The following is a 24,203-nucleotide window of genomic DNA, read 5'->3' as shown; positions in this document are numbered from 1 at the left end:
GACGTGACTGCGTACCAGGTTTCCCACAGAAAGCATTTTTTTGAAATCCACAGACATTGAGTGGTGCTCCATAGCCATGAACACTGTGTTCAGAACAATACATATGGTGATAGTCAGGTCTACAAACGGGTCCATCACGATCATCTTGACTCTCTTCTTGATCCTCAGCCATGCCGGACAACAGTCCCAAATGAGGAAGGTGTTGGCGAACTTGTACCAGCAAGGAGGGCATTCCTGTCTCGACTCTTCAAGTTCTGATACATATAGAGGAGAAATAACCGAAAACATGTGTTTTATGAATGTGTCCTCATTTAGTCTATTCATGCTATTTGTTTTAGGGGGTGTCTAGGGCATGGTATAGTCATACACACCTTCCATAGTGTTAGTTATAACACTAGCTACACTGAAGGCCCTCTGCCTGGCCCCTGGGTCCTCCAGGAAGTTCATAGAGGCCTGGTACGATTCACATCGGGCCTTTCTGTACTCTGGCTCCGTAGTGTTGCCCTGGACGTACATAGATTCATCTGTTACATGAAGTTGCATCGTTTGGAAGCATCTTCCATGGATTGATAAGTCAACACAAACCAAAGTTACCACCAAAGATGGCCAAGTTCAAGAGGCTTAATAATCGCTTAACCAGGATGTTATTATCTGTTAAACCCCCCAAAAATACTGTATTTGCAAACACATCAATAGCAATACTGAAATAGGTTTGTACATATGTGGAATACATGACAATCTATATGAAAACTAGATCTGTTTAGACTGCCTTCTATTTCATTTGTTTAAACACATGTTATCTTTCAGTGTGTACATGTCGTGTATGCCGTATAAGACCAAGGAAAACACGTGCAGTCAGAAAGAGAGAGAAGGGAATGCAACAATAGACACACTAGAACACCACAGCAGAACCACAGTAGAGGCTCGGCAGGTGGAGACCGCACAGAGCTGGTCTAGGTCATCCAGGCTAAACCAAACTTCCTTACGTTGTCATCGGTAGAGGCTTTATCTACTGTCACCTCTGGTAGAAGGAGACCCTCAGGTGATGTGGGAAGTGAAGCCCTGCCCACCAGGGACACCACCCCATTGCAGTCCACGGAGCTGTGCTTCTTCCCATTGGCGGGCAACAGGACATGTGACGACATGCTGTTCTGGCTGAGGTTGCTGGAGCGCCGGTCACTCCGCCGGGGGACAAACAGAGATCCCCGGCGACTGTCGTTGTCCTCGAAAGTACTGTTCTCGTCGTCGGCAAAGTCGTTCTCCGAGCCCATGTCTTGCGCTCGGTCCCGGAAGCTGAAGAGGCTTGCCTGGCTGTTTCGTCTGGATGAGAACAGGGGTCCACGGATACTCAGGAAGGACTGGGAGAGAAAGACATTCCTCAGTGCCTATCACTGGTATAAGCATGCGTTGAGAAGTGCAGTAATTTAAGATGGAAGAGCGGGTCCTGCAGATGATGATGATTGTGATGAAGATGACTCAATGATGTTGATTATCTCGAGGATGACCTCAGGGATAATATCAAAGGAAATGTGCAAGAGCATGAGGATAATGATGATTATGATGATAAGCACAATGCTGCTGCTTCTGCTGATGATGATAGGGATTATGATGATAAGGAAAATGTGGAATTGAGAGATGATGGTGCTGCTGAAAATGGAGAGGATAGCGTACGATGATATTGATAATGATGATGAAAATAATGATGGTGATTATGATGAGGATAAAATGTATCAAAAAGTAAACAAAATGAACTTAATATTGATGATGATGCAAGTAATCCGTACGACAATCAGGGGTAGACTCACTAAGGAGTGTGCAGCATGCACAACATTACAGCAATACAGCGAACACACAGAGTTTTGATTGCGAAAGGTAAAGATAGGGGAAAGGAGCGGGTTAAAAAAGAGAGGAGCCTGACCTGGTGTGGTGTGGAACATCTCATGTCGTAGTTGAGCAGGTTGGAGGCATCTATGGAGAAGCGGAAACGACTCTTTTGCATACTGCCCTCAGACTCAGACCTGTGAAACTTGTCATTGTCCCCTCTCTCCTCCTCCTCTCTTTGCTTTTTCTTCTTGCGCCTGTTGCGTCTCTCTTTGGCACTCTTGGAACTGAGTTTGGAGGCCTCGGAGGAGGTGTCAGTGAGCTCCCCTCTCTCACTGAACTCCCCACTCTCAGCCGCTGTCACCGCTGCCGCCGCCTGTAAGCCAATCAACACAGAGAAACCACTGTCGTCAAGGGCAACACAAGACTCAGCAGCAGCACATCAGAAATGACAGAAAAATATTGGAAGCTTATGCAGGGCATTTTCAGGTCATGGTAAAAATAAGATAACACTAACAGTAACAATGATTTAAAACATTTGACTGTTAAAGACATTCCAAGGTTGTTGAAATGGGTGTGCTATAATTATGCAATAAGGCCAGAGGAGGTGTGGTATATGGCCAATATACTATGACTATGGGGCTGTTCTTAAGCATGACGCAACGTGGAGTGCCTTAATATAGCCCTTAGCCGTGGTATATTGGCCATATATGACAAACCCAAGGTGCCTTATTTTTATTATAAGCTGGTTACCAACGTAATTAGAAGAGTAAAAATAAAATGTTTGTCACACCTGTGGTATAGAATCTGATATAACACGGCTTTCAGCCAATCAGCATTCAGGGCTTGAACCACCCAATTTATGATGGGATTTATATCGGTGACATTGTCATGTTCGCTGGAATAATTATTGGACCAAGGCGCAGCGGAGGTTGAGTTCCACGTCTTTATTTCTAAGTGAAACTTAAGCAAAACAAAACAATAAAGAAACAACGAAACGTGACTAAGTGGTGCACATGCACACAACACAAAAAAATATCCCACAAACACAGGTGGGAAAAACAACTACTTAAATATGATTACCAGCTGCCTCTAACTGGGAATCATACAAATCACCAACATAGAAAATAAATAAACTGGATCACCCCCAGTCACACCCTGACCTACTTCACCATAGAGAAACAATGGCTCTCTATGGTCAGGGCGTGACTGACATCTTGTACCTGTGCGTCCTCCTGCTGTCTCTTCAGCTTCTGAAACTCCTCCTCCTTCTGCTGAGCCTCCTCAATGGTGGCCTGGTTCTGCTCGTCGTAGGCCATGGCAACCACAGCCAGGATTAGGTTGATAAGGTAGAAGGAGCCCAGGAAGATGACCAACACAAAGAAGATCATGTATGGCTTCCCAGCAGCCCTCAGGGTCTGGAAGAGCGACAGTGTGGAACAACACCGCTTATAACACATCTCTATCTCTCAGCGATACCCAAGAGATTCGCTACATATACTGTCAGAGCACAGAAGCTGGCTCAAATAGGTCTGTCCAATGAAAACACAAGGAGTTCCTTCCACATGTTAAAAATAAAAAGCCTCCAATATCACATGGCATGAAGCAGACAAACCATAGAGTTTCATAGAGGGCCCAAAGCCTGGGCCCAAAGCCTGTTTTAGCCAGGGCAGCGCCATAGATGTAGCCTTGTGGAACCAGCCTGATCGCTGTGTTCACCATTCTGTAAATAGAATGGCAATCAGGCTGGTTCCACCAGGCTACCATTGAGGGCTTTCAACATTTTGAAGTAGTCAATTTGGTGGCAAACATTCCATATCTGCAGGTGGAAGTTAACTTCTTATGGCAGGGGCAGTATTGAGTAGCTTGGATGAAAAGGTGCCCAGTGTAAACGGCCAGCTTCTCAGTCTCAGTTGCTAATATATGCATATTATTAGTAGTATTGGATAGAAAACACTCTAAAGTTTCCAAAACTGTCAAAATATTGTCTGTGAGTATAACAGAACTGATATTGCAGGCGAAACCCAGAGGAAAATCAAACCAGGAAGTGGCTTCTATTTTGAAAACTCCATGTTCCATAGCCTGCCTTTGCTCCATTTAAAGGGATATCAACCAGATTCCTTTTCCTATCGCTTCCTCAAGGTGTCGACAGACTTCAGACATAGTTTCAGGATTTTTTAAAAAAATGAGTCAGAAAGATAACATTGCGTCAGGTGTTCGCATGAGTTTTGCTCGTGCAACAGTTTGGGCAGCCATTGCCTTTCCCTCTCCTACTGAAAAATACAGTTGCGGTTGATATATTATCGATTATATATTTTAAAAACAACCTGAGGATTGATTATAAAAAACGTTTGACATGTTTCTGTGGACATTACAGAAACTATTTGGAATTTATCTGTGTTGTCACGACGGCTCTTTCCTGTGGATTTCTGAACATAACGCGCCAAACAAACGGAGGTATTTTGGATATAAAAATAATCTTTATGGAACAAAAGGAACATTTATTGTGTAACTGGGAGTCGCGTGAGTGAAAACATCCGAAGATCATCAAAGGTAAACGATTAATTTGATTGCTTTTCTGATTTTCGTGCCCAAGCTACTTGATGCTAGGTGTACATAATGTTTTGTCGAGTGATCGATTACCTTATACAAACACTTGGATTGCTTTCGCTGTAAAGCATATTTTCAAAATCTGACACGACAGGTGGATTAACAAAATGCTAAACTGTGTTTCGCTATATTGCACTTGTGATTTCATGAATATAAATATTTTGAGTAATATTATTTGAATGTGGCGCTATGCAATTCAGCGGTTGTTGATGACAATTATCCCGTTAACGGGATGGCAGCCATAAGAAGTTAATCACCAACCTTGGTTTTATACGGTTCCTGAATAGATTATACACTCCAGCAAAGTAGGGGGTGGTATGCACCTTATCAGTCTATTTAAAAACTGCCAGTACACTCAAAGAAGTAGAAGAGACAGAAATGGACTACTTTAACATGTAGATATTCCTCAAAGGTGCTGCCCATGCTGTCACAAAAGTGGCCATTGCAAAGACAGGAGATGAGCTCTCTAGTACATCTATATGAGACAGACCTGCTGGTAGAGGTTCTCCCAGTAGTCCTGAGTCATCAGTCTGAACAGAGACAGGAAGGCCCAGCTGAACGTGTCAAAACTGGTGTAGCCGTAATCTGGGTTCCGGCCCGCTTTGATGCACCAGAATCCCTCTGGGCACAGCCTACAACAAACAACAAGCCAATCATAATCCCTATCTCTGCATTCACAATATCTGGTTTTCACAAGTCTATTTTGATGTCAAAAGCACAAAGACATGCACGAGGACAAGCACACACGCACACACTCGCATGCATACGCAAACCACGCACACAAGCACAATTAATAGTGCATCCTGACGATCAGATACAAAGACAGTAATGTGGGCTCGATCTTACCCGGCACCACTGCCATTTCCACAAAGCAAAGCATCTTTTTTACCTGGGAGGTAGTAATAATTTTCTACAGGAAAAAGAGACAAAATCAATTTTTCGCCAACAGCAAAAATAATAAATGATTTCCATCCTCAATACCTTCACACAACATTGTAACTAGAGAACAGTTCAAAGCTTTATTCACAAAAAAAGCACTTTCTCTGGTCGTTTAAAATGCTCAATCTATTTTCTCCCCTCTTACCCCATAGTTGCCCAGGTCCTAGTGTTATGGCCATCAGGGTGCCACTGCCATTTCCCTCACTTGGGTGATGACTCAATACCCTCCGTGTTGACAAGCTAAACGTTCCACTAGTATCATCCACCAACAGGCAGTGTTATGATGAACCGCCAAACTACTTCCCACCAGAAGCTCTTACAAACCCCTCAGCCATTCCTGTAATTGTACATTACGCTCTTTAGCCAGGATCTGCTCGTTTGGCTGCTAGCAATGAGCTGTGACTCACACACTGTAGTCTGAGGCTAGTAGCATGGCCTTCACTAACCCTCCATTGACTGTCTGAAGCCAAAGAAACATGCTTACTGGGATCATTCGTGTAAGAGGTCCAGTTGAACGAGCTGGTCTTGTTGAGGTCCGTCCCATTAAAGTCGACTGAATCATCAAAGAGGTTGGTTGAGTTAAGAGGGATCCTTAAACATTTGTTTCTTAAATTCCCCATGAACAGCTGCAGCCCTACTAGGGCAAAGACACTTAGGCAGAATACAGTGAGGATCATCACGTCTGACAGTTTCTTCACTGACTGGATCAGCGCTCCCACAATGGTCTTCAGGCCTGCAGGACACGACAGAACCTCACTGTTATTCGCATAGGAGTCTTATACAGTGTATGCAAAGAAGACGCCTTCATTTGTACACAATGTAAACATCACAGCATGTCTGTTGCTTCATATGTTTAAAAAAAACAAAAAAAATGTGTGGATGTGTCCAAAAGCAGCTGCTCATATAATTGTCAGAGATTGGAACGCTGGCAGTGCGGTCACATTCGACTGTCTCGATGGGTCGTACACCATGAGAATGTTTCATCTGTTACCCCATGTTCTTTTCTCCACTCGAATTATATGAGCCATGATAAGCACATCATCTTTTCTGTCTAAGATCCAAATCCCAGTAATACCCGTACGTCTATAGCACACGTCCATACATGACAATGTAGCTTAAAATGTCGTCTCTGCTTGCTCTATGGGTGATTATAAAAAAAATCAATGAGCTAAGGAAGTCCTACTCATAGTTGTTATAATGTCTGTCCAGGCAGTTCTGGCCACAAAATGACATATGTCACGGTAGTTTTTATACCTGTGTGTTATAAACCCTACTAAGAGCTTAGATCAGAAAAGGTGACTTTGAGTACAACAAGAAAAACATGCATGTCTGTGAGGGTGGGCCTGCGTCACAATCAGCTCTGACATATGACACACCCTTACATGTCTGTTGCTTCATATGTTTAAAAGAAAATAGTGTGGATGTGTTCAAAAGAAGCTGCTCATATAACTGTCAAAGATTGGTTGGCTGGCAATGCGGTGACACGTTCTACTGTCTCAATGGGTCGTACACCGCGAGGATGAGGTTTCATCTGTTACCCCTAGGGTTGCAAAGGGAGGGTATATTACTGGAAACGTTCAAAGTTTACCAGTAAACTAAGAGATTTTTGGTATCATTCATTTATTATAATTATTTCAAGACATCTAGACATCATTTATTTCAAGACATCTAGTGGCCCTTTGGGGATATGTCTGTAATTATCCCTGACCTCTGTGTGGCCTTATCACATGTAAAATATATGACATCATTAAATAAGATGATTTAAAAATATAAAACAACACATCTGTAAAACATTATCTTAAATATAAACCATCAACTTAGTGAATACTATTGGTGTTTAATATTAGCATTTCAGCATAATATCCTTTATATATTTTGTGCAAACATTATATTTATTTTACTGGGTCAATATGTATTTGTTATCAACGTTTTGGCGTCAAACTGATGGCAGTTGTGAAGAAAAGACAATAGTTGGAATAATTGCAGAGTTAAATGAAAATAATGCCATTGTTGATTAGATGCTTTTTTTCATTAATTAGGCAATTTTCTTTAAAACCATATGGCCTATCTACTAGAAACTCAGACAATACGGACACATACATACAAAATTAATACTATATGTGATTTTTTATTTTTTTTAAGTTATTCAATTATGAATTACCAAATGTACGATATATTGCAGTGGATTTTCTATTAATTACCCAAATTACTGAAGATTCTGGCAACTTTGGTAAATTACCGATATCTTTGCAACCCTAGTTATCCCATGTTATTTTCTCCACTAGAAGTATATGAGCCATTATAAGCACATCATCTTTTCTGTCTAAGATCCAAATCCCAGTAATATGTTTATAACACACATCCATAAATGACAATGTAGCTTAAAATAAAGTTCTTTATTGCTCTACAGGTGATTATAAAAACCAATATGCCTACTCATAGTTGTTATAATGTCCAGGCAGTTCTCGCCACAATTGACATACTGTGCATTCGGAGAGTATTCAGACCCCTTTCCTTCTTTCACATGTTGTTACTGTCCCACCCTGACCATAGTTTGCTTTGTATGTTTCTATGTTTTGGTTGGTCAGGGTGTGAGCTGGGTGGGCATTCTATGTTACATGTCTAGTTTGTCTATGTTGATGGCTTGTTTCAGCACAGGTCTCATTTGTAGCTTCACGGTCGTATTTGGTTTATTGTTTTTTGTTACTCTTTTGTATAGTGTTCAGTGTTCTCTTTATTAAAAATCACCCACCACAACAGGACCAAGCAGCGTGGTAAAGGGCAACAGAGGCAGCAGCAGCAGCAGCAGCAGTGGGAGAGGCTGCACTATTTGGAGGAATTGGAAGGAAGAGGACCCTGGGCTCAGCCAGGAGAATATCGCCGCCCCAAAGAAGAACTGGAGGCGGCGAAAGCGGAGAGGCGCTGGTATGAGGAGGCAGCGCGGCGTCGTGGATGGAAGCCCGAGAGTCAGCCCCAAAAATGTATTGGGGGGGGGCTCACAGGAAGTATGGCAAAGCCAGGTAGGCGAGCTGCGTCAACTTCCTGTGGTTACCGGGGGGCTAGAGAAACCGGGCAGGCACCGTGTTATGCTATGGAGCGCACGGTGTCCCCTCTTCCAGATCTGCCAGTCAACCAGACTCTTCCAGATCTGCCAGTCGACCAGATTCTTCCAGATCTGCCAGTCAACCAAACTCTTCCAGATCTGCCAGTCAACCAGACTCTTCCAGATCTGCCAGTCAACCAGATTCTTCCAGATCTGCCAATCAACCAGACTCTTCCAGATCTGCCAGTCAACCAGACTCTTCCAGATCTGCCAGTCAACCAGACTCTTCCAGATCTGCCAGTCAACCAGACTCTTCCAGATCTGCCAGTCAGCCAGGGGCCGCCAGTCAGCCAGGGGCCACCAGTCAGCCAGGAGCAGCCGCCCCTCTGTCCCGAGCAGCTGCCCCTCTGTCCAGAGCTTCCGCCCCTCTGTCCAGAGCTTCCGCCCCTCTGTCCCAAGCTTCCGCCCCTCTGTCCAGAGCTGCCACCCCTCTGTCCCGAGCTGCCGCCCATCTGTCCTGAGCTGCCGCCCCTCTGTCCCGAGCTGCCGCCCCTCTGTCCATTGAGAAGAGTTGCCATGGTGAGCAGGCCACGGAAGAGGACAAGGTGGGGGACTAGGACTACGGTGAAGTGGGGGCCACGTCCAGCACCAGAGCCAACACCGCGGACAGATGCCCACCCAGACCCTCCCCTATAGGTTCAGGTTTTGCGGCCGGAGTCCGCACCTTGGGGGGGGGGGGGTACTGTCACACCCTGACCATAGTTTGCTTTGTATGTTTCTATGTTTTGGTTGGTCAGGGTGTGAGCTGGGTGGGCATTCTATGTTACATGTGTAGTTTGTCTAGTTCTATGTTTGGCCTGATATGGTTCTCAATCAGAGGCAGGTGTTCGTCATTGTCTCTGATTGGGAACCATATTTAGGTAGCCTGTTTGGTGTTGTGTTTTGTGGGTGATTGTCCTTAGTGTCTTGATGTCCTTGTTCTGTGTGTATGTGCACCAGTATTAGGCTGTTTCGGTTTTCGTTACGCTTATTGTTTTGTAGTGTTTGTATTTAGATTCGTGTTGCTTCAGTTTAAATAAACATGGATCGCAATCTACATGCCGCATTTTGGTCCGACTCTCCTTCACAACAGGAAAACCGTGACAGTTACGTTGCAGCCTTATTCTAAAATGGATTAAATACAAATAAAAAACTCATCAATCTACGCACAATACCCCATAATGGCAAAGCAAAAACAGTTTTACTTTTATTTTAGCAAATGTATTAAACATAGCTGAAATATAACATTTACATAAGTATTCAGAAGCTTTGCTATGAGACTCGGAATTGCGCTGAGGTGCATCCTGCTTTCATTGATCACCCTTGAGATGTTTCTACAACTTGACTGGAGCACCTGAGGCAAATTCAATTGATTAGACATGATTTGGAAAGGCACACACCTATCTATATAAGGTCCAACAGTTGACAGCGCAGGTCAGAGCAAAAACCAAGCCATGAGGTCGAAAGAGTTTTCCGTAGAGCTCTGAGAATAAGATTGTGTCGAGGCAAAGATCTGGGGAAGGGTACCTATACATTTCTGCAACATTGAAAGTCTCCAAGAACACAGCGGCCTCCAACATTCTTAAATGGATGAAGTTTGTAACCACCAAGACTTCTTAAAGCTGGCCAAGCAATCGGGGGAGAAGGATCTTGGTCAGGGAGGTGACCAAGTACCTGATGGTCACTCTGACAGAGATCCAGAGTTCCTCTGTGGAGATGGGAGAACCTTCCAATATTTTTTAGTCTGATGTAACCAATATTGAACTCTTTGGCCTGAATGCCAAGCATCATGTCTGGAGGAAACCTGGCACCATCCCTATGGTGAAGCACGGTGGTGACAGCATCATGCTGTGGGGATGTTTTTTAGTGGCAGGGACTGGGACACTAGTCAGGATGGAGGGAAAGATGAACGGAGAAAAGTACAGAGAGATCCTTGATAAAAACCTGTTCCAGAGCACTCAGACTGGGGTGCAACAGGACAACGACCCTAAGCACACAGCCAAGACAAGTCTCTGAATGTCCTTGAGTGGCCCAGCCAGAGCCTGGACTTGAACCTGATTGAAAAAAAAACTATTGAATCCATTTTAGAAGAAGGCTGTAACGTAACAAAATGAGGAAAAAGTCAAGGGGTCTGAATACTTTCCAAATGCACTGTATGTATGCTGTACTGTAGATATGCCAGTGTGCTATAAACCTTACTAAGAGCTTGGATCATAAAATATGTCTCAGAGTACAATAACAAAAGCATGCATGTCTGTGAGGGTGGACATGCATCACGATTAGCTCTGACATATGACACACCCTTACTAGACCAACAGCACAGTCGGGAGCAGTTGAATGAAGGCAGACACCCCAGTCAGGGAGGACAATGACAAGCAACCATCCCAAACAGCAAAGGAAGGAGAGGAGAGCTGGACAGCACCACAAACGCAATTACACAAGCTGGATGTAAACAGTCTCATGCAAACAAAATCAACTAGACCCCCAAGTCTGTTCTGGAGAAATAAACAAATTAAGGAATAAAATAGTAGGTCTGAAAGCAGGGAATCCTTCCCATTTCAAGGAACTGCTTCAGATTACTGCTTTTACTGGCCACATTACAACATGAGAGGCAAACCATCAGACCTAAATAAAAACGTAAAGGTGAAGTGACCCTTAAGCTTTGATGGAGTGAGTAGTACATTACCACCCTTTGGCCCCTAAACCTTAACCCTTAACCTTGCTCTCACCTGGGATGACCGATATAGTTTTCAAAGCTCGGAGAACCCTGAACGTTCTCAGTGCTGAGACATTGCCCAGGTCCACAAACTCTGTGACATATCTGTAATAAGGGGTAGGTCACAAACAGACGCCATGACAGGACAACAGAGAGCAGTCGGAGGAAACATGACACAAGGAAGGGGCTGGCTGACAACTGGCAGCAGGCACTCCTTACCTGGGATAACTGAAATAGTTTTCAAAGCTCTTAGTACTCTGAAAGTGCGAAGAGCTGAAACATTGCCTAGGTTTACAAACTCTGTTACATACCTGCAGGAAAATTCACAATTACAATAGAGCTTGTGTAGTTCAGGAAAAAGACATTCATGTTACATGGCAAGGGCATTAAACCCTTCAAACACTATTACACGGTGGGATAGACAATAGGTGTGAGGAGTCTGAGGACAATTAACAAGGATTAACACTATCAAAGTTCACGTTAGTCTGAGCAGTATGAGTGCCTTAATATTCATCATGTCTACATGGTTTTGTACATACAGGACGCAGTATTGCATTACGACTGTTCTCTTGTGTTAGCCACCAACAATGAATGCACTAACAACACAAAGAATACACCAAGGTAGAATGTTGCCCCTGAACAACAAACAGAATCGATGTTGTAATCTAAATCGACATTCACCCTGTACTTGTTGTAACTCATCTGCCTCAAGCAGCAAAAACAAACCGTAGTGAAGTCTGGTAGGTGTTAGTAGAAATACATGTAGGCAAAATTACTAGCAGTGTAGAAGTGGGTTTGTTGTGAGAATTTTTTATGGTGAACATTAGTGACTGTACAGCAGGGGTCCTCAATTACATTCAGCCTGGGCCAATTTTTCCTTGAGCGGATGGTCGGGGGGCAAGGACAAAGTTATAAATAATTTGTATACTGCAAATTCACCGCAAGAATTACGAACATATTTAGTATTTGACAAAAACCGAATCATTTCAAACCTTGATTACATTGGGATACAATCACATATGCCTCTCTACTTATGCTTGAGAATACTTGGGAACAGATTTCCTAAATTTAAATCACTTTTGGGTTGATTTTCGGGTGATTTTACAGTCTTTTATGTCCAACAACGAAAATTATAAATAAAAATATATACTTTGGGGGCCAAATAATATAACCCGCGTGCTGAATTTGGATCGCGGGCTGCCTATTGGGGAACCCCGGTGGACAGTGTTGCCAATAGTTACACACTGTAGGTAAGTAATAATATCAGAAGCTAATAATAGTCCTTATTAAAGCTACAGACGACTCCTATTACTGATCATAACAGGAAAATGAGAGAATACTTACGCCATGACAATAACACAGAAATCCAACCAATTCCATGGGTCTCGGAGAAAGGTAAACTTCCCTACACAGAAGCCCCTTGCCAGAATTTTTATAAGAGATTCAAATGTATAGATTCCAGTGAATGTGTACCTGTTGGAAACAAAGAGGACTGTTTAGTCTACATAGATTACTGTGTGTGTATTGTGGAAGAGTGTCGATTTCGGGGTAAGACGATGACTTACTCGACATTCTTTGTCCAGTCCGGGGGCTGACTCAGGGTCATAAACGCACAGTTGGTAAGGATAGTCAACATGATTACCATGCTGAACAATGTGGAGGCAGTTGTCAAGGAAACTGAACTGTCCAGACCTATTGATTCAATATTCATTACACATCTCATGCAATACAACACTTGACTCTGGCATAGAACGTACACCTCTCACAACTAGGTGATAATGTCCGAGAAGCCTGTGTTTGGAGGATATATTGTGCCACCGCCTTCGAGGGCCTTATCACTTTTATACAACAGATTACCAACATATTCAAATAAGGATTGACATATTTTTGTTTAACATTTTATTTTGATGCATTTTCAGTCTTTTTGTTCACTATCTATGGACGCTACCCAGTCGGTCAGTCTTTTTGTTCTGTATCTAGAGACGCGACCCAGTTGTTCAATCATTCGTTCGAAATGTGCTATTACAAATACTGGCTGGCAACGTTCTTATCCCTTGCTTGCTAGCTAGCCAACTACGGCTAACTTACAGTCACATCAAAAAGTGCAGCCAGAATAACAGCAAAGTAGCTGCATTTGCGTTTGTTTAAGCTGTTGTCTGAATACATTTATTTGGATACATCCATAACAATGAGCTAATGAGGCACGATTTCGCCTGGCATAGGAAATGTGCTCACTCGTCAGGACACTGTTGTTCAGAGGAGCTAGCCAACAACACAGCTAACACAATCACTTCAAACTGAAGCTGGAAAGGCAGCAAATTAGCTGCACTTTGTTTTGTTTTACCTGTTTTCTATTGGTATTTCTTTGACATGTTCATTACTATGGGACAGCTAGAGATCTAATTTGCATATTGAAACAATGTTACAAATGTTGGAAAGACAGACAGCAAGATTTATACAAATCTCCGTTGTTGAAAATGAAATGTTAGTCTAAAAGAAATGTGAGATAATGTCTAGATGCTTTTTATAGTGGAGATCAAGTTTATAAATTGCTTGGCTGGGCTGATGGGACAGTGAATTGCACAGTTAACAGGCATTTTAACGCCATAGATTTAGCCGTTGGTAAGTTGTGGAATAGACACTGGCTGGAATGCGGTTTCAACCAATCAGCATTCAGGATTAGACCCACGCGTTGTATAAAGTGCATTATAAACTGGGTGGTTCGATCCCTGAATGCTGATTGACTGACAGCCATGGTATATAAGACCATATAACACGGGTATATTTTTACTGCTCTAATTACGTTGGTAACCAGTTTATCATAGCAATAAGGCAGCTCGAGGGTTTGTGGTATATGGCCAATATACCATGACTAAGGGCTGTGTCCAGGCACTCCGCTTTGCGTTGTGTATAAGAACAACCCTTAGCCGTGGTATATTGGCCATATACCCCCCCCCCCCCCCCACGAGCCTTAATGCTTAAATCATTATCTGTACAAACAAGATACAGACATGCGATATAGGACACATATTTATTTGACCTCAAAAACATGAAATGTGGTTAATTATTTTCTAATCCAAGGATATGAGTGTACCAAAACCTTAATTGATATTCTTCTAAGAGGGTTGAAGGGGTTTAAGACATACAATGCAGGAGTGGCGTTGAAGCGGAAGATGGCCTTCCCTCGGTTCAACACTATAAAGGTCTGTGAGAAATAGAGAGAGGGAAAGAGAGAGAGAGAGAGAGAGAGAGAGAGAGAGAGAGAGAGTGTCAACACATATTCCTGGTCACTTAGGAGTGATGGAAATTATTCACAAAAAGAAGGACAACACAACACCAGCTTCTGTTATTGCTATAACACACATTGTAGAGCACAGTGGTACTCTGTGGTGTCGTGATATGTCTCCCCTGAAATTGTCAGACGGGAGCCCTATCAATCATAGCTTTTCTGTCACCTTGGATACAAAAGCTCTGGATGGATGACAGTGTGCTTCATCACTTTGTCCTACATGATAACAACTGAACTTGGATCTGACAACAGAGATAGCCTGTGCTACTGCAACTCTGGGTAATCACAGTGCCTGACACATAGAGATCTCTCACTGCACAGAATACACATGACAGGATAGACAGTACTAGTTTGCATAAACATAAACTCTCTGCTCAAAATATGACATGGATCCAAATGCTTTCCAATACTACCTTAACCCTTCACAACTCATCCAAACATCCTCTTCTTGGTTTCAAAGCCCAGCTCTTTGGGATGACCCATCCCACTCACTTTCTGATTGCTGTAGAAGGTGTCCAAGTCCTCCAGTGGTGTAGACACCAATCCTTTGGGAATGTCCCCATATATGAGTGGCAGTGATTTGCCAGCCTCCAGGTCACTTCTGGGCTTAGGCCCGTCGTCGTCATCATTGTTGGGCTTCGCCTTGGACTTCTTGGCGTTCTCGTCAGCGATCCGCCTCTCGATGGCATCGAGGGACTCACGACAAAACGGGCGGAAGCTGTCTGGTCCTGGCGGTACAAGAAGCTGTTCCATCATTTCATCCTGCACTTTCAGAGTGAACGGCTAGCCTCCTGCATTAGAAAGAGCTGAAGAAACAAGAAGGAGAAACTCCAGTAAGAGGCAAGTGTAGTGACTGAGCGTCGACTACTGAAGCAATGATATCCTAAAAACTACATTCAACCTGAAAAAATATTTCTGTTGCAGGAAATGTGCAACCTTTATAAGTGCCTAACACACTGACTTGGATAATATGATTCCATTATAATCTTACACTTACAATCATCCAATATCACACAGGTACCAGTGAGAAGGAAAACAAAAATACTTTCCATGCCACTCTTTGGCGGCCAAACCATCAATATGAGGTACTTCACAGTCTATTCTTCACACCTATCACTTCACTTTTTCTAAAGAAAACAACCCAATGAGTGGAGGGGAGATCTGGCTGTGGACAGATCCCACAGAGGACAAGTAGCTGGTCCTAAAAAGTCTAGAGAGACCTGCCCATGCTCTTCAATCCACAGCAACTACCTGGGGAAAATTCAGTCAGATGTGACATTATAATACATGGGATTAAACGGAGGGATTTCGCATTAGATGCGACTTCTAGTTTAACCCATTACTCTCTGTTCCAGAGCCAATCACACAGACAACAGCTAGGAGGCGTGATCTCGTCCAGAGCCCAAAGTGTCCACTATAAAATGTCACAGTGTAAAGAGTATGGACGAGACAGAGGGAGAGGCTGAGTTTCCAAATCGACTCAGAGAGTAGTAACATGATGCACAGGGACACTGCGATGGCGATATCAAGCATCCCTTTACTACTGCTTCTTCTGCATCTGTCACATCTGCTTTATCACTTTGTCATTGGCTTTACAGTGCAATAAAACACATTGTTTGTCTTGTCAGATCCAAGAAATCAATCACTAACACACTGGTCAATGCTGGATTGGATTTAACATAAATCACGTCACTATGTCAACATAGTAAAACCCATCAAGGGATTTAGTGAAACGAAAGCAGTTGTTGTAACTTCTGTTTGAGGTGTCTTTGTGCTCTGTTATGGCAGATTATCATATCTCCCCATATTCTTCATGTGAGTGGTGGTGTTGTGGGTTGTGAATATTAATGATTTGAAAAGCAAATAAATACATTAAATACATTATACTAGAAATACCTTTATTATCACAGCTGTGATGGACTAGTTTGACTCTTTAGCCAGCTGTGCACAAATTGACCCTGAATTTGGAATGAACTCATAAGTGCCTATGATCGCCATTAGTACTGAATGCTACTCACACATCTTCTAATCAATTTAATGGCTAGTAGGCGCATATAATTTTCCTTCATTAAATGGAAGAAGTCATCAAGAAATGGCTTTCCAGTAAACGTTTTTTTCTGTACAGAATTTGCCAGTTGTAACTGTGTACGAAATTCAGCCACAGTAGCTTATTTAAAATTCATCCTATTGTTGGCCTTACTGCATATGACAAATTGACCTCAAAGCCAAAGCCAAAGCCAACCTTTATACTATAGTTACCAAAAGGACAAAAATACATTTTGAAAACATTCAGACTACTCTATTCTGTACAGTACATCTTCCAAATGGGATAGGAAATATATATATATTCGCAACAGTTGAATAAAGAGTTTCACAACAGTTTCATTAGGACATAGTCATGGCATGCATATTGCTTGTGGTTACACACCTGAGTGCATGCACTGAAGGAGCTGAGCACATGCACAAGTAGCAGCAGTTATGAAAATAGTGCAATGAACAGCTGACACCTGCTTCCTGAATAATAGAACCAATTATTCAGAATTAAATATTTTATATTGTAAAATAAAATAAAGCATAGATTTCGTACCCCTTGAGGGGTGACAAATCTATCTAATATAGCCAAGATTTTCATTTTCTATGTCCGAAAACAGCTTCTGGGCATAAGATTTGGATGAAGATTTCTACTTCAACAAGTCAGCAGCTGTGGATGTACCTGCTCATTCCGGACCAGTCCCTAATCCCCGGGACTCAAAAGAGAAAGTGACGGCGCAAGAGAGGCAAAAGAGTGGGCTCCCTGATGAGACTACGTCGGTGAGTAAATGAAATGCCTCTACCCTCTGTTCTATAGGTGAACGTACCATCACTATCCTATCAACGGGACCTGAAGAACAAGGACTTTGTCAAGAATGCTTTGGACCAATCTAGTTTGTTGGTGATGTGGACACCAAGGAATTTGAAGCTCTCAACCTGCTCCACTACAGCCCGTCGATGAGAATGGGGATGTGCTCGGTGCTCCTTTTCCTGTAGTCCACAATCATCTCCTTAGTCTTGGTTACGTTGAGGGATAGGTTGTTATTCTGGCACCACCCAGCCAGGTCTCTGACCTCCTCCCTATAGGCTGTCTCGTCGTTGTCGGTGATCAGGCCTACCACTGTTGTGTCGTCAGCAAACTTAATGATGGTGTTGGAGTCGTGCCTGGCCATGCAGTCGTGGTTGAACAGGGAGTACAGGAGGGGACTGAGCACGCACCCCTGGGGAGCTCCAGTGTTGAGGATCAGCGTGGCAGATGTGTTGTTACCTACCCTCACCACCTGGGGGCGGCCTGTCAGAAAGTCCAGGATCCAGTTGCAGAGGGAGGTGTTTAGTCCCAGGTTCCTTAGCTTGGTGATGAGCTTTGAGGGTACTATGGTGTTGAACGCTGAGCTGTAATCAATGAACAGCATTCTCACATAGGTATTCCTTTTGTCCAGGTGGGAAAGGCCAGTGTGGAGTGCAATAGAGATTGCATCATCTGTGGATCTGTTTGGACGGTATGCAAATTGGAGTGGGTCTAGTCTCTGGGATAATGGTGTTGATGTGAGCCATTACCAGCCTTTCAAAGCACTTCATGGCTACGGACGTGAGTGCTACGGGTCTGTAGTCATTTAGGCAGGTTGCCTTTGTGTTCTTGGGCACAGGGACTATGGTGGTCTGCTTGAAGCATGTTGTTATTACAGACTCAATCAGAGACATGTTGAAAATGTCACTTCATGGCTACGGACGTGAGTGCTACGGGTCTGTAGTCATTTAGGCAGGTTGCCTTTGTGTTCTTGGGCACAGGGACTATGGTGGTCTGCTTGAAGCATGTTGTTATTACAGACTCAATCAGAGACATGTTGAAAATGTCAGTGAAGACACCTGCCAGTTGGTCAGCACATGCCCGGAGCACACGTCCTGGTAATCCGTCTGGCCCCGCAGCCTTGTGTATGTTGACCTGTTTACCTTTTCTAGGGTAGAGGGCAGCATTCTGAATTTTGGATGAAAAGCATGCCCAAATTAAACGGCTTGGTGATCTATAATTGTTTTCCCTCTGGTTGCACATTTAACATGTTGATAGAGATTTGGTAGAACTGGTTTAAGTTTCCCTGCATTAAAGTCTCTGGCCACTAGGAGCGCCGCCTCTGGGTGAGTGATTTCCTATTTGCTTATTTCCTTATATAGCTGACTGAGTGCGGTCTTAGAGCCAGTATCTGTCTACAGTGGTAAATAAACAGCCACGAAAAGTATAGCTGAGAACTCTCTAGGCAAGTAGTGTGGCCTGCAATTTAGCACAATATACTCTACTTCAGGCTAGCAAAATCTAGAGACTTCCTTAGATTTCGTGCACCAGCTGTTTACAAATATGCACAGATCGCCCCCCCCCCCCCCCTCGTCTTACCGGAGTGTGCTGTTCTACCCTGCCGGTGCAGTGTGTATCCCGCTAGCTGAATATCCATGTCGTCATTCAGCCACGATTCCATGAAGCATAGGATTAGGATATTGCAGTTTTTGATGTCCCGTTGGTAGGATATTCGTGATCGTACCTCGTCTAGTTTATTGTCCAATGATTGCACGTTGGCGATTAATATTGACGGTAACGGCAGCTTTCCTAGTTGCCTTCTGCAGGTCCGGACGAGGCATCCGGCTCTTCGTCCTCTGCGTCGCTTCCTTTTGCGAATAATTTGGATGTCTGCTCTGTGGGGTGTTTGGAGAATATCGTGTGAGTCCTGCTTGTTGTTGATGTTGTTGAAGAAATCTTTGTCTAATCCGAGGTGAGTGATCGCTGTCCTGATATCCAGAAGCTCTTTTCTTCCGTAAGATACGGTTGCAGAAACATTATGTACAAAATACTTGACAAATATCGCGAAAAACCCTCACATAATAGCACAATTGGTTAGGAGACCGTAAAACGGCGGCCATCTCCTCCGGCACCATTTTGCTAAGCTACAGGACCGTTTCACTGGAATATGTATGATTCATCCGATAACATTGAGGAGTTTACCACATCAATAAACAGCTTCATTAATAAGTGCATCAAAGCGACGTCCCCACAGTGACCGTACATACATATCCCAACCAGAAGCCATGCATTATAGGCAACATCCGCACTGAGCTAAAGGCTAGAGCTGCTGCTTTCAAGGAGAGGGAGACTAATCCCAACGCTTATCATAAATTCCGCTATTACCTCTGACGTGCCATCAAACAGTCAAAACATCAATTACTGGACTAAGATCCAATCCTACTAAGTCAGCTCAGACACTCGTCGGATGTGGCAGCTCTATTACTGATTACAAAGGGAAACCAGACGTGAGCTGCACAGTGACCTGAGCCTATTTGATGAGCCAAATTCCTTCTATGCGCTCCTTCGAGAAAAGCAACACTGAACCATGCATGACTGTGTGATCTCGCTCTTCAAGTTAATATTCACAAGGCCGCAGGCCAGACGGATTACCAGGAGGTGTAATCAGAGCATTCACTGACCAGCTGGCAAGTGTCTTTACTAATATTTTCAACCTCCACCTGACCCAGTCTGTAATACGTAAAATGTTCAATCAGACCACCATAGTCCCTGTGCCCAAGAATGCCAAGATAACCTTTCTAAATGACTATTGCCCTGTTGCGATGTAATGCTTTGAAAGTCTGGTCATGGCTCACATCAACACAATCTTCTCAGACACCCTGGACACACTCCAATTCGCACAGCACCCCAACACATCCACAGATGACGCAGTCGCTATTGCACTCCACACTGCCCTCTCCAACATGGACAAGAGGAGCATTTGCATGAGAATGCTGTTCATTGACAATAGCTCAACAGCATAGTGCCCTCCAAGCTCATCACTAAGCTCAGGACCCTATGACTGAACACCTCCCTCTGAAACTGGATCCTGGACTTCCTGATGAGCCACCCCCAGGTGGAGGGTAGGCGACAACACATCCACCATGCTGACCCTCAGCACAGGGGCCCCTCAGAGTTGCGTGCTTAGTTCCCTATAGGGAGGAGGTCAGTGACCTGGCTGTGTGGTGCCAGGACAATAACCTCTCCCTTAACCCCAGCAAGACAAAGGTACTGGGCTACAGGAAACAGCAGAAGGCCGAGCACGGCCCCATTCACATTGATTGGGCTGTGGTGGAGCGGGTCGAGAGCTTCAAGTTCCTTGGTGTCCACATCACTAAGGAATGATGTGAAGAGGGCACAACAATGCCTCTTTCCCCTCAGGAGGCTCAAAAGATTTGGAATGGATCCTCAAACAGTTCTACAGATGCACCATTTGGAGCATCTTCACTGTCTGCATCATCGCTTGGTATGGCAACTGCTTGGCATCTGACCACAAGTGTATTAAAGCCAGATTTTAATTTAGAATCCTCTTTAGATCTAAAAGGAAATGTTATTGCTCTGCCAGTATTTGATGTTTCCTTTCATGTGTCCTACCAATTATTATTGGATTATTCACCATGGCAACCAATTGTTAGTATACCAATGGAACTGGGAGTTGGCTTTGGTGGTGATCAGACCATTCACATTTTTGCAGGAATATTTATCAGTTTTTGACCAAATGTAAGTCAGAACAAATACTTATTTCATTTCTAGAATATTCCTGTTGCTATTGTTCAATGTAAATAAAAGAAATGTGTATGTAGAGGTGTAACTTTTTTCACCAGTTGTCTTACCATTTTGTACAATTATGCGATTAATTTGAATGTTAATTATCCTAAGAGGAATTATGGTGTGTTATTTTTCTCTTGTTGTAAATTGTGCATGGAGATTGCTGACATTAATGTTTATTGGATTTACATTGTAGTAATTGTCTCTTTCTTTTATCCTGTTTCCCTCTGTACACAGACCACATGAATACTCTGTTTCATCATTACTCCTAGACTGGGCTTCTGTGTCTGTCATCACTCTTTGACCAGAGAGCAGTCTGTTTACTCCAAGTGGCCTATCCACACATTAGAGAGTACCAAACTCCGTTTCAACAAGGCACTACAGAGGGTAGTGCATAAGGCCCAGTACAACACTGGGGCTGAGCTCCCTGCCATCCAGGACCTCTATACCAGGGGATGTCAGAGGAAGCCCCTAAAAATTGCCACCCAAGTCATAGACTGTTCTCTCTGCTACCGCACAGTAAGTGGTACGGATGCACCAAGTCTGGAACCAACAGGACCCTGAAAAGTGTCTAGCCCAAAGCCATAAGACTGCTAAATAGTTGGTCCGGGTAGCTAGCTATTGGTTAACTATCTGCTACTGTTTATTATCTATCCTGTTGCCTGTACATATCTATCTCAATTACCTTGTACAACTGCACATCAACTCGGTACTGGTACCCGTTGTATATACAGTAGCCACATTATCGTTACTCATTGTGTATTTATTCCTAGTGTTATTATTTTTATTTTCTTTATCTTTTTTTCTCTGCATTGTTGGGAAGGGCCCATAAGTAAGCATTTCAGTTAGTCTACATCAGTTGTTTACGAAGCGTTTGACAAATACAATTTGATTTGATTTCAGATCATCAAAAATGTTAACCATGCCATTGTATTTAGGTTAAAGGTGAAAAGTTGAAAAAATAAAAACATTCAAAAAATTCCTTTACGTTGATGACTTTTTGCAAATCCTATCAGTTTTCCACATTGATTCAAAACCATCACATTGAATTGTTTTGTTGAAATGACATGGAAACTATTTTGATTCAACCAGTTTGTGCCCAGTAGGTACCTTGCTCTACAATCAAAAACATAGATATAATGGTACAGTAAATGTAAATATCTGTATAATATATATATATATATATATATATATGTATAATGATATTCTATATTTTATTGGTGTACCACATTTCAACAGGTATAGTGAGAATGCGTCATGATGAAAAAAATACTTCCTTTAAGCTTTATCAAAACTTGATCAAGGCAATTCCCAGTTTCCAATGCTATATGATGAGACACCAGGTTGGAATCCTTGTACCAAGTCTCTCCTTGGACCTATTACAAGCTTTTTTGTCTTTATTTTGAGCATGTGACAAATACGATTCGATTTGATTTATCTATAGCACACGTGTATTACTCACTAATGACAACTGGAGATATTAGCTGCTGTTGAGATGATTCAAATATTTATTTTTTCATCTGGAAGCTGGTGACATGTCATCATGACATTGAGGTGGCCAGCTGCACAAAACTGGCAAGTCGTTCAACCTGGACTCAGGGGTAGACGAAACATAGTACATTTAAATCAGGGACATTCCAATTAGTATGATATGTAAGTTATAAATTGTTACGAATTTGCAAAATGTATGAAATGTTACAACTTTATATTTGTTGTGGATAATGTTAGCTAGGTTGCTAACATTAGAGTTATGGGTTAAGGTTAGGGTTTAACTTAAGGTTAGCATTTAGGCTAACGGGTTAAGGTTAGGGTTAGGGGAAGGGTTAGCTAATATGCTAAGTCATTGCAAAGTAGCTAAAAAAGTAGTAAGTAGCTGCAAAGTTGCTAATTAGCTAAAATGCTAAAGTTGTCTGTGATGAGAATCGAAAATGCAACCTTTGGGTTGCTAGATATTAGCTAAGTGGCTTGGTGGCAAATGCTGATGTTAGATAGGTTGCTAAGGTTAGCCAGGCTGGGGGTTAGGGTAAAAGGTGGTAAAGGTTAAGGTTAGGAGTTAGGTTAAATGGTTAAGGTTAGGGTTAGGGGAAGGGTTAACTAACATGCTAAGTAGTTGCAAAGTAGCTAAAAAGGATGAAGTAGTTGCAAAGTTGCTAACATGCTAAAATGCTAAAGTTGTCCATCGTGAGATACGAACATTCAACATTTGGGTTGCTAGACGTAAGCTAGGTGGCTAGGTGGCTAATGATAACATTAACAGGGTGGATAACATTAGCTAGGCTAGGGTTATGGTTAAAGGTTTAAGGTTAGGGTTAATGGAAGGGTTAGCTAACATGCTAAGTAGTTGCTAATTAGCTAAAATGCTAAAGTTGTCAATGATGAGAATCAAACACGCAACATGTGGGTTACAAGACGTATGCGGTATACTTTAGTTTCTGCCTTAATTAACCTTCTTTCTTATGTAACTATACCAAACATAACATATCGTACTAATTTCAGTGTCCCGGATTTACATTTACTATATTACGTCCAGTCTATGAGACCAGGCTGAGTCATTTGTCTCCTCTATCATTACTGACCCCAAATGACAGCACATTTGTTTTCTCTGTCTTTCACCATGCATAGCCCTGTCCTGTTCATAACAAAACCTGACCAGGGGCCTTGACCTCAGTGGCTGACAACCCCAGCCTTCCCCTTCCATGTTTCACTAATTCTAACAGGCTCCCCGCTTTCACATGGACCCACATTAAATTGGGTCGAGTGGTCTCAAATAGAAATTAGTCTCAATGTAGTGAAGCTTTTTAGTCTTCTCAGGCAAAATGAAAAAGTCTGTGCGAAAAGTAGGCTACGTCTATTGACTTTATATGCAATGCATTCGGAAAGAATTTAGACCCCTTGACTTTTTCCACATTTTCTTATGTTACAGCCTTATTCAAAAAATAAATTAAATGTTTTTTTCCCCCTCATCTATCATCAACACACAATACCCCATAATGACACAGCAAAAACAGATTTGTAGAAATTTTAACAAATGTATAAAAATAAAAAATGTAAATATTACATTTACATAAGTATTCAGACCCTTTACTCATTACTTTGTTGAAGCACCTCTGGTAGCGATTAC

The 24,203-nt window shown here is 42.7% G+C and overlaps 1 protein-coding gene across 3 annotated transcripts in view; it reads right to left on the bottom strand.

The window, feature by feature from the left end:
• Window positions 1–24,203, bottom strand: part of LOC110520075 (sodium channel protein type 2 subunit alpha) — a 54,247-nt gene that overhangs the window by 25,586 nt on the left and 4,458 nt on the right. The window contains exons 2-14 of one of the 3 annotated variants that reach the window (XM_036974349.2): window positions 14,950–15,263; window positions 14,255–14,373; window positions 12,734–12,823; window positions 12,513–12,641; window positions 11,182–11,273; window positions 5,855–6,103; window positions 5,278–5,341; window positions 4,922–5,063; window positions 3,045–3,239; window positions 1,919–2,197; window positions 987–1,358; window positions 372–504; window positions 16–254 (exon numbers count right to left, since the gene is read on the bottom strand). In XM_036974349.2, coding sequence (XP_036830244.2) covers window positions 16–254; window positions 372–504; window positions 987–1,358; window positions 1,919–2,197; window positions 3,045–3,239; window positions 4,922–5,063; window positions 5,278–5,341; window positions 5,855–6,103; window positions 11,182–11,273; window positions 12,513–12,641; window positions 12,734–12,823; window positions 14,255–14,373; window positions 14,950–15,213 — 2,367 coding nt within the window. In that variant the 5' untranslated portion in view covers window positions 15,214–15,263. Of the gene's footprint in view, window positions 1–15; window positions 255–371; window positions 505–986; window positions 1,359–1,918; window positions 2,198–3,044; window positions 3,240–4,921; window positions 5,064–5,277; window positions 5,342–5,854; window positions 6,104–11,181; window positions 11,274–11,387; window positions 11,516–12,512; window positions 12,642–12,733; window positions 12,824–14,254; window positions 14,374–14,949; window positions 15,264–24,203 lie in introns of those variants that run through there. The other 2 variants (XM_090229732.1, XM_090229731.1) reach the window with 2 other exon arrangements.

Source organism: Oncorhynchus mykiss, chromosome 3 (genome assembly GCF_057628025.1).
Source record: "Oncorhynchus mykiss isolate SJ-2025 chromosome 3, ASM5762802v1, whole genome shotgun sequence".
Classification (NCBI taxonomy): Eukaryota; Metazoa; Chordata; class Actinopteri; order Salmoniformes; family Salmonidae; genus Oncorhynchus; species Oncorhynchus mykiss.
The sequence above is the reverse complement of the archived record's forward strand: the minus strand, read 5'-3'. Positions and strand labels throughout refer to the sequence as shown.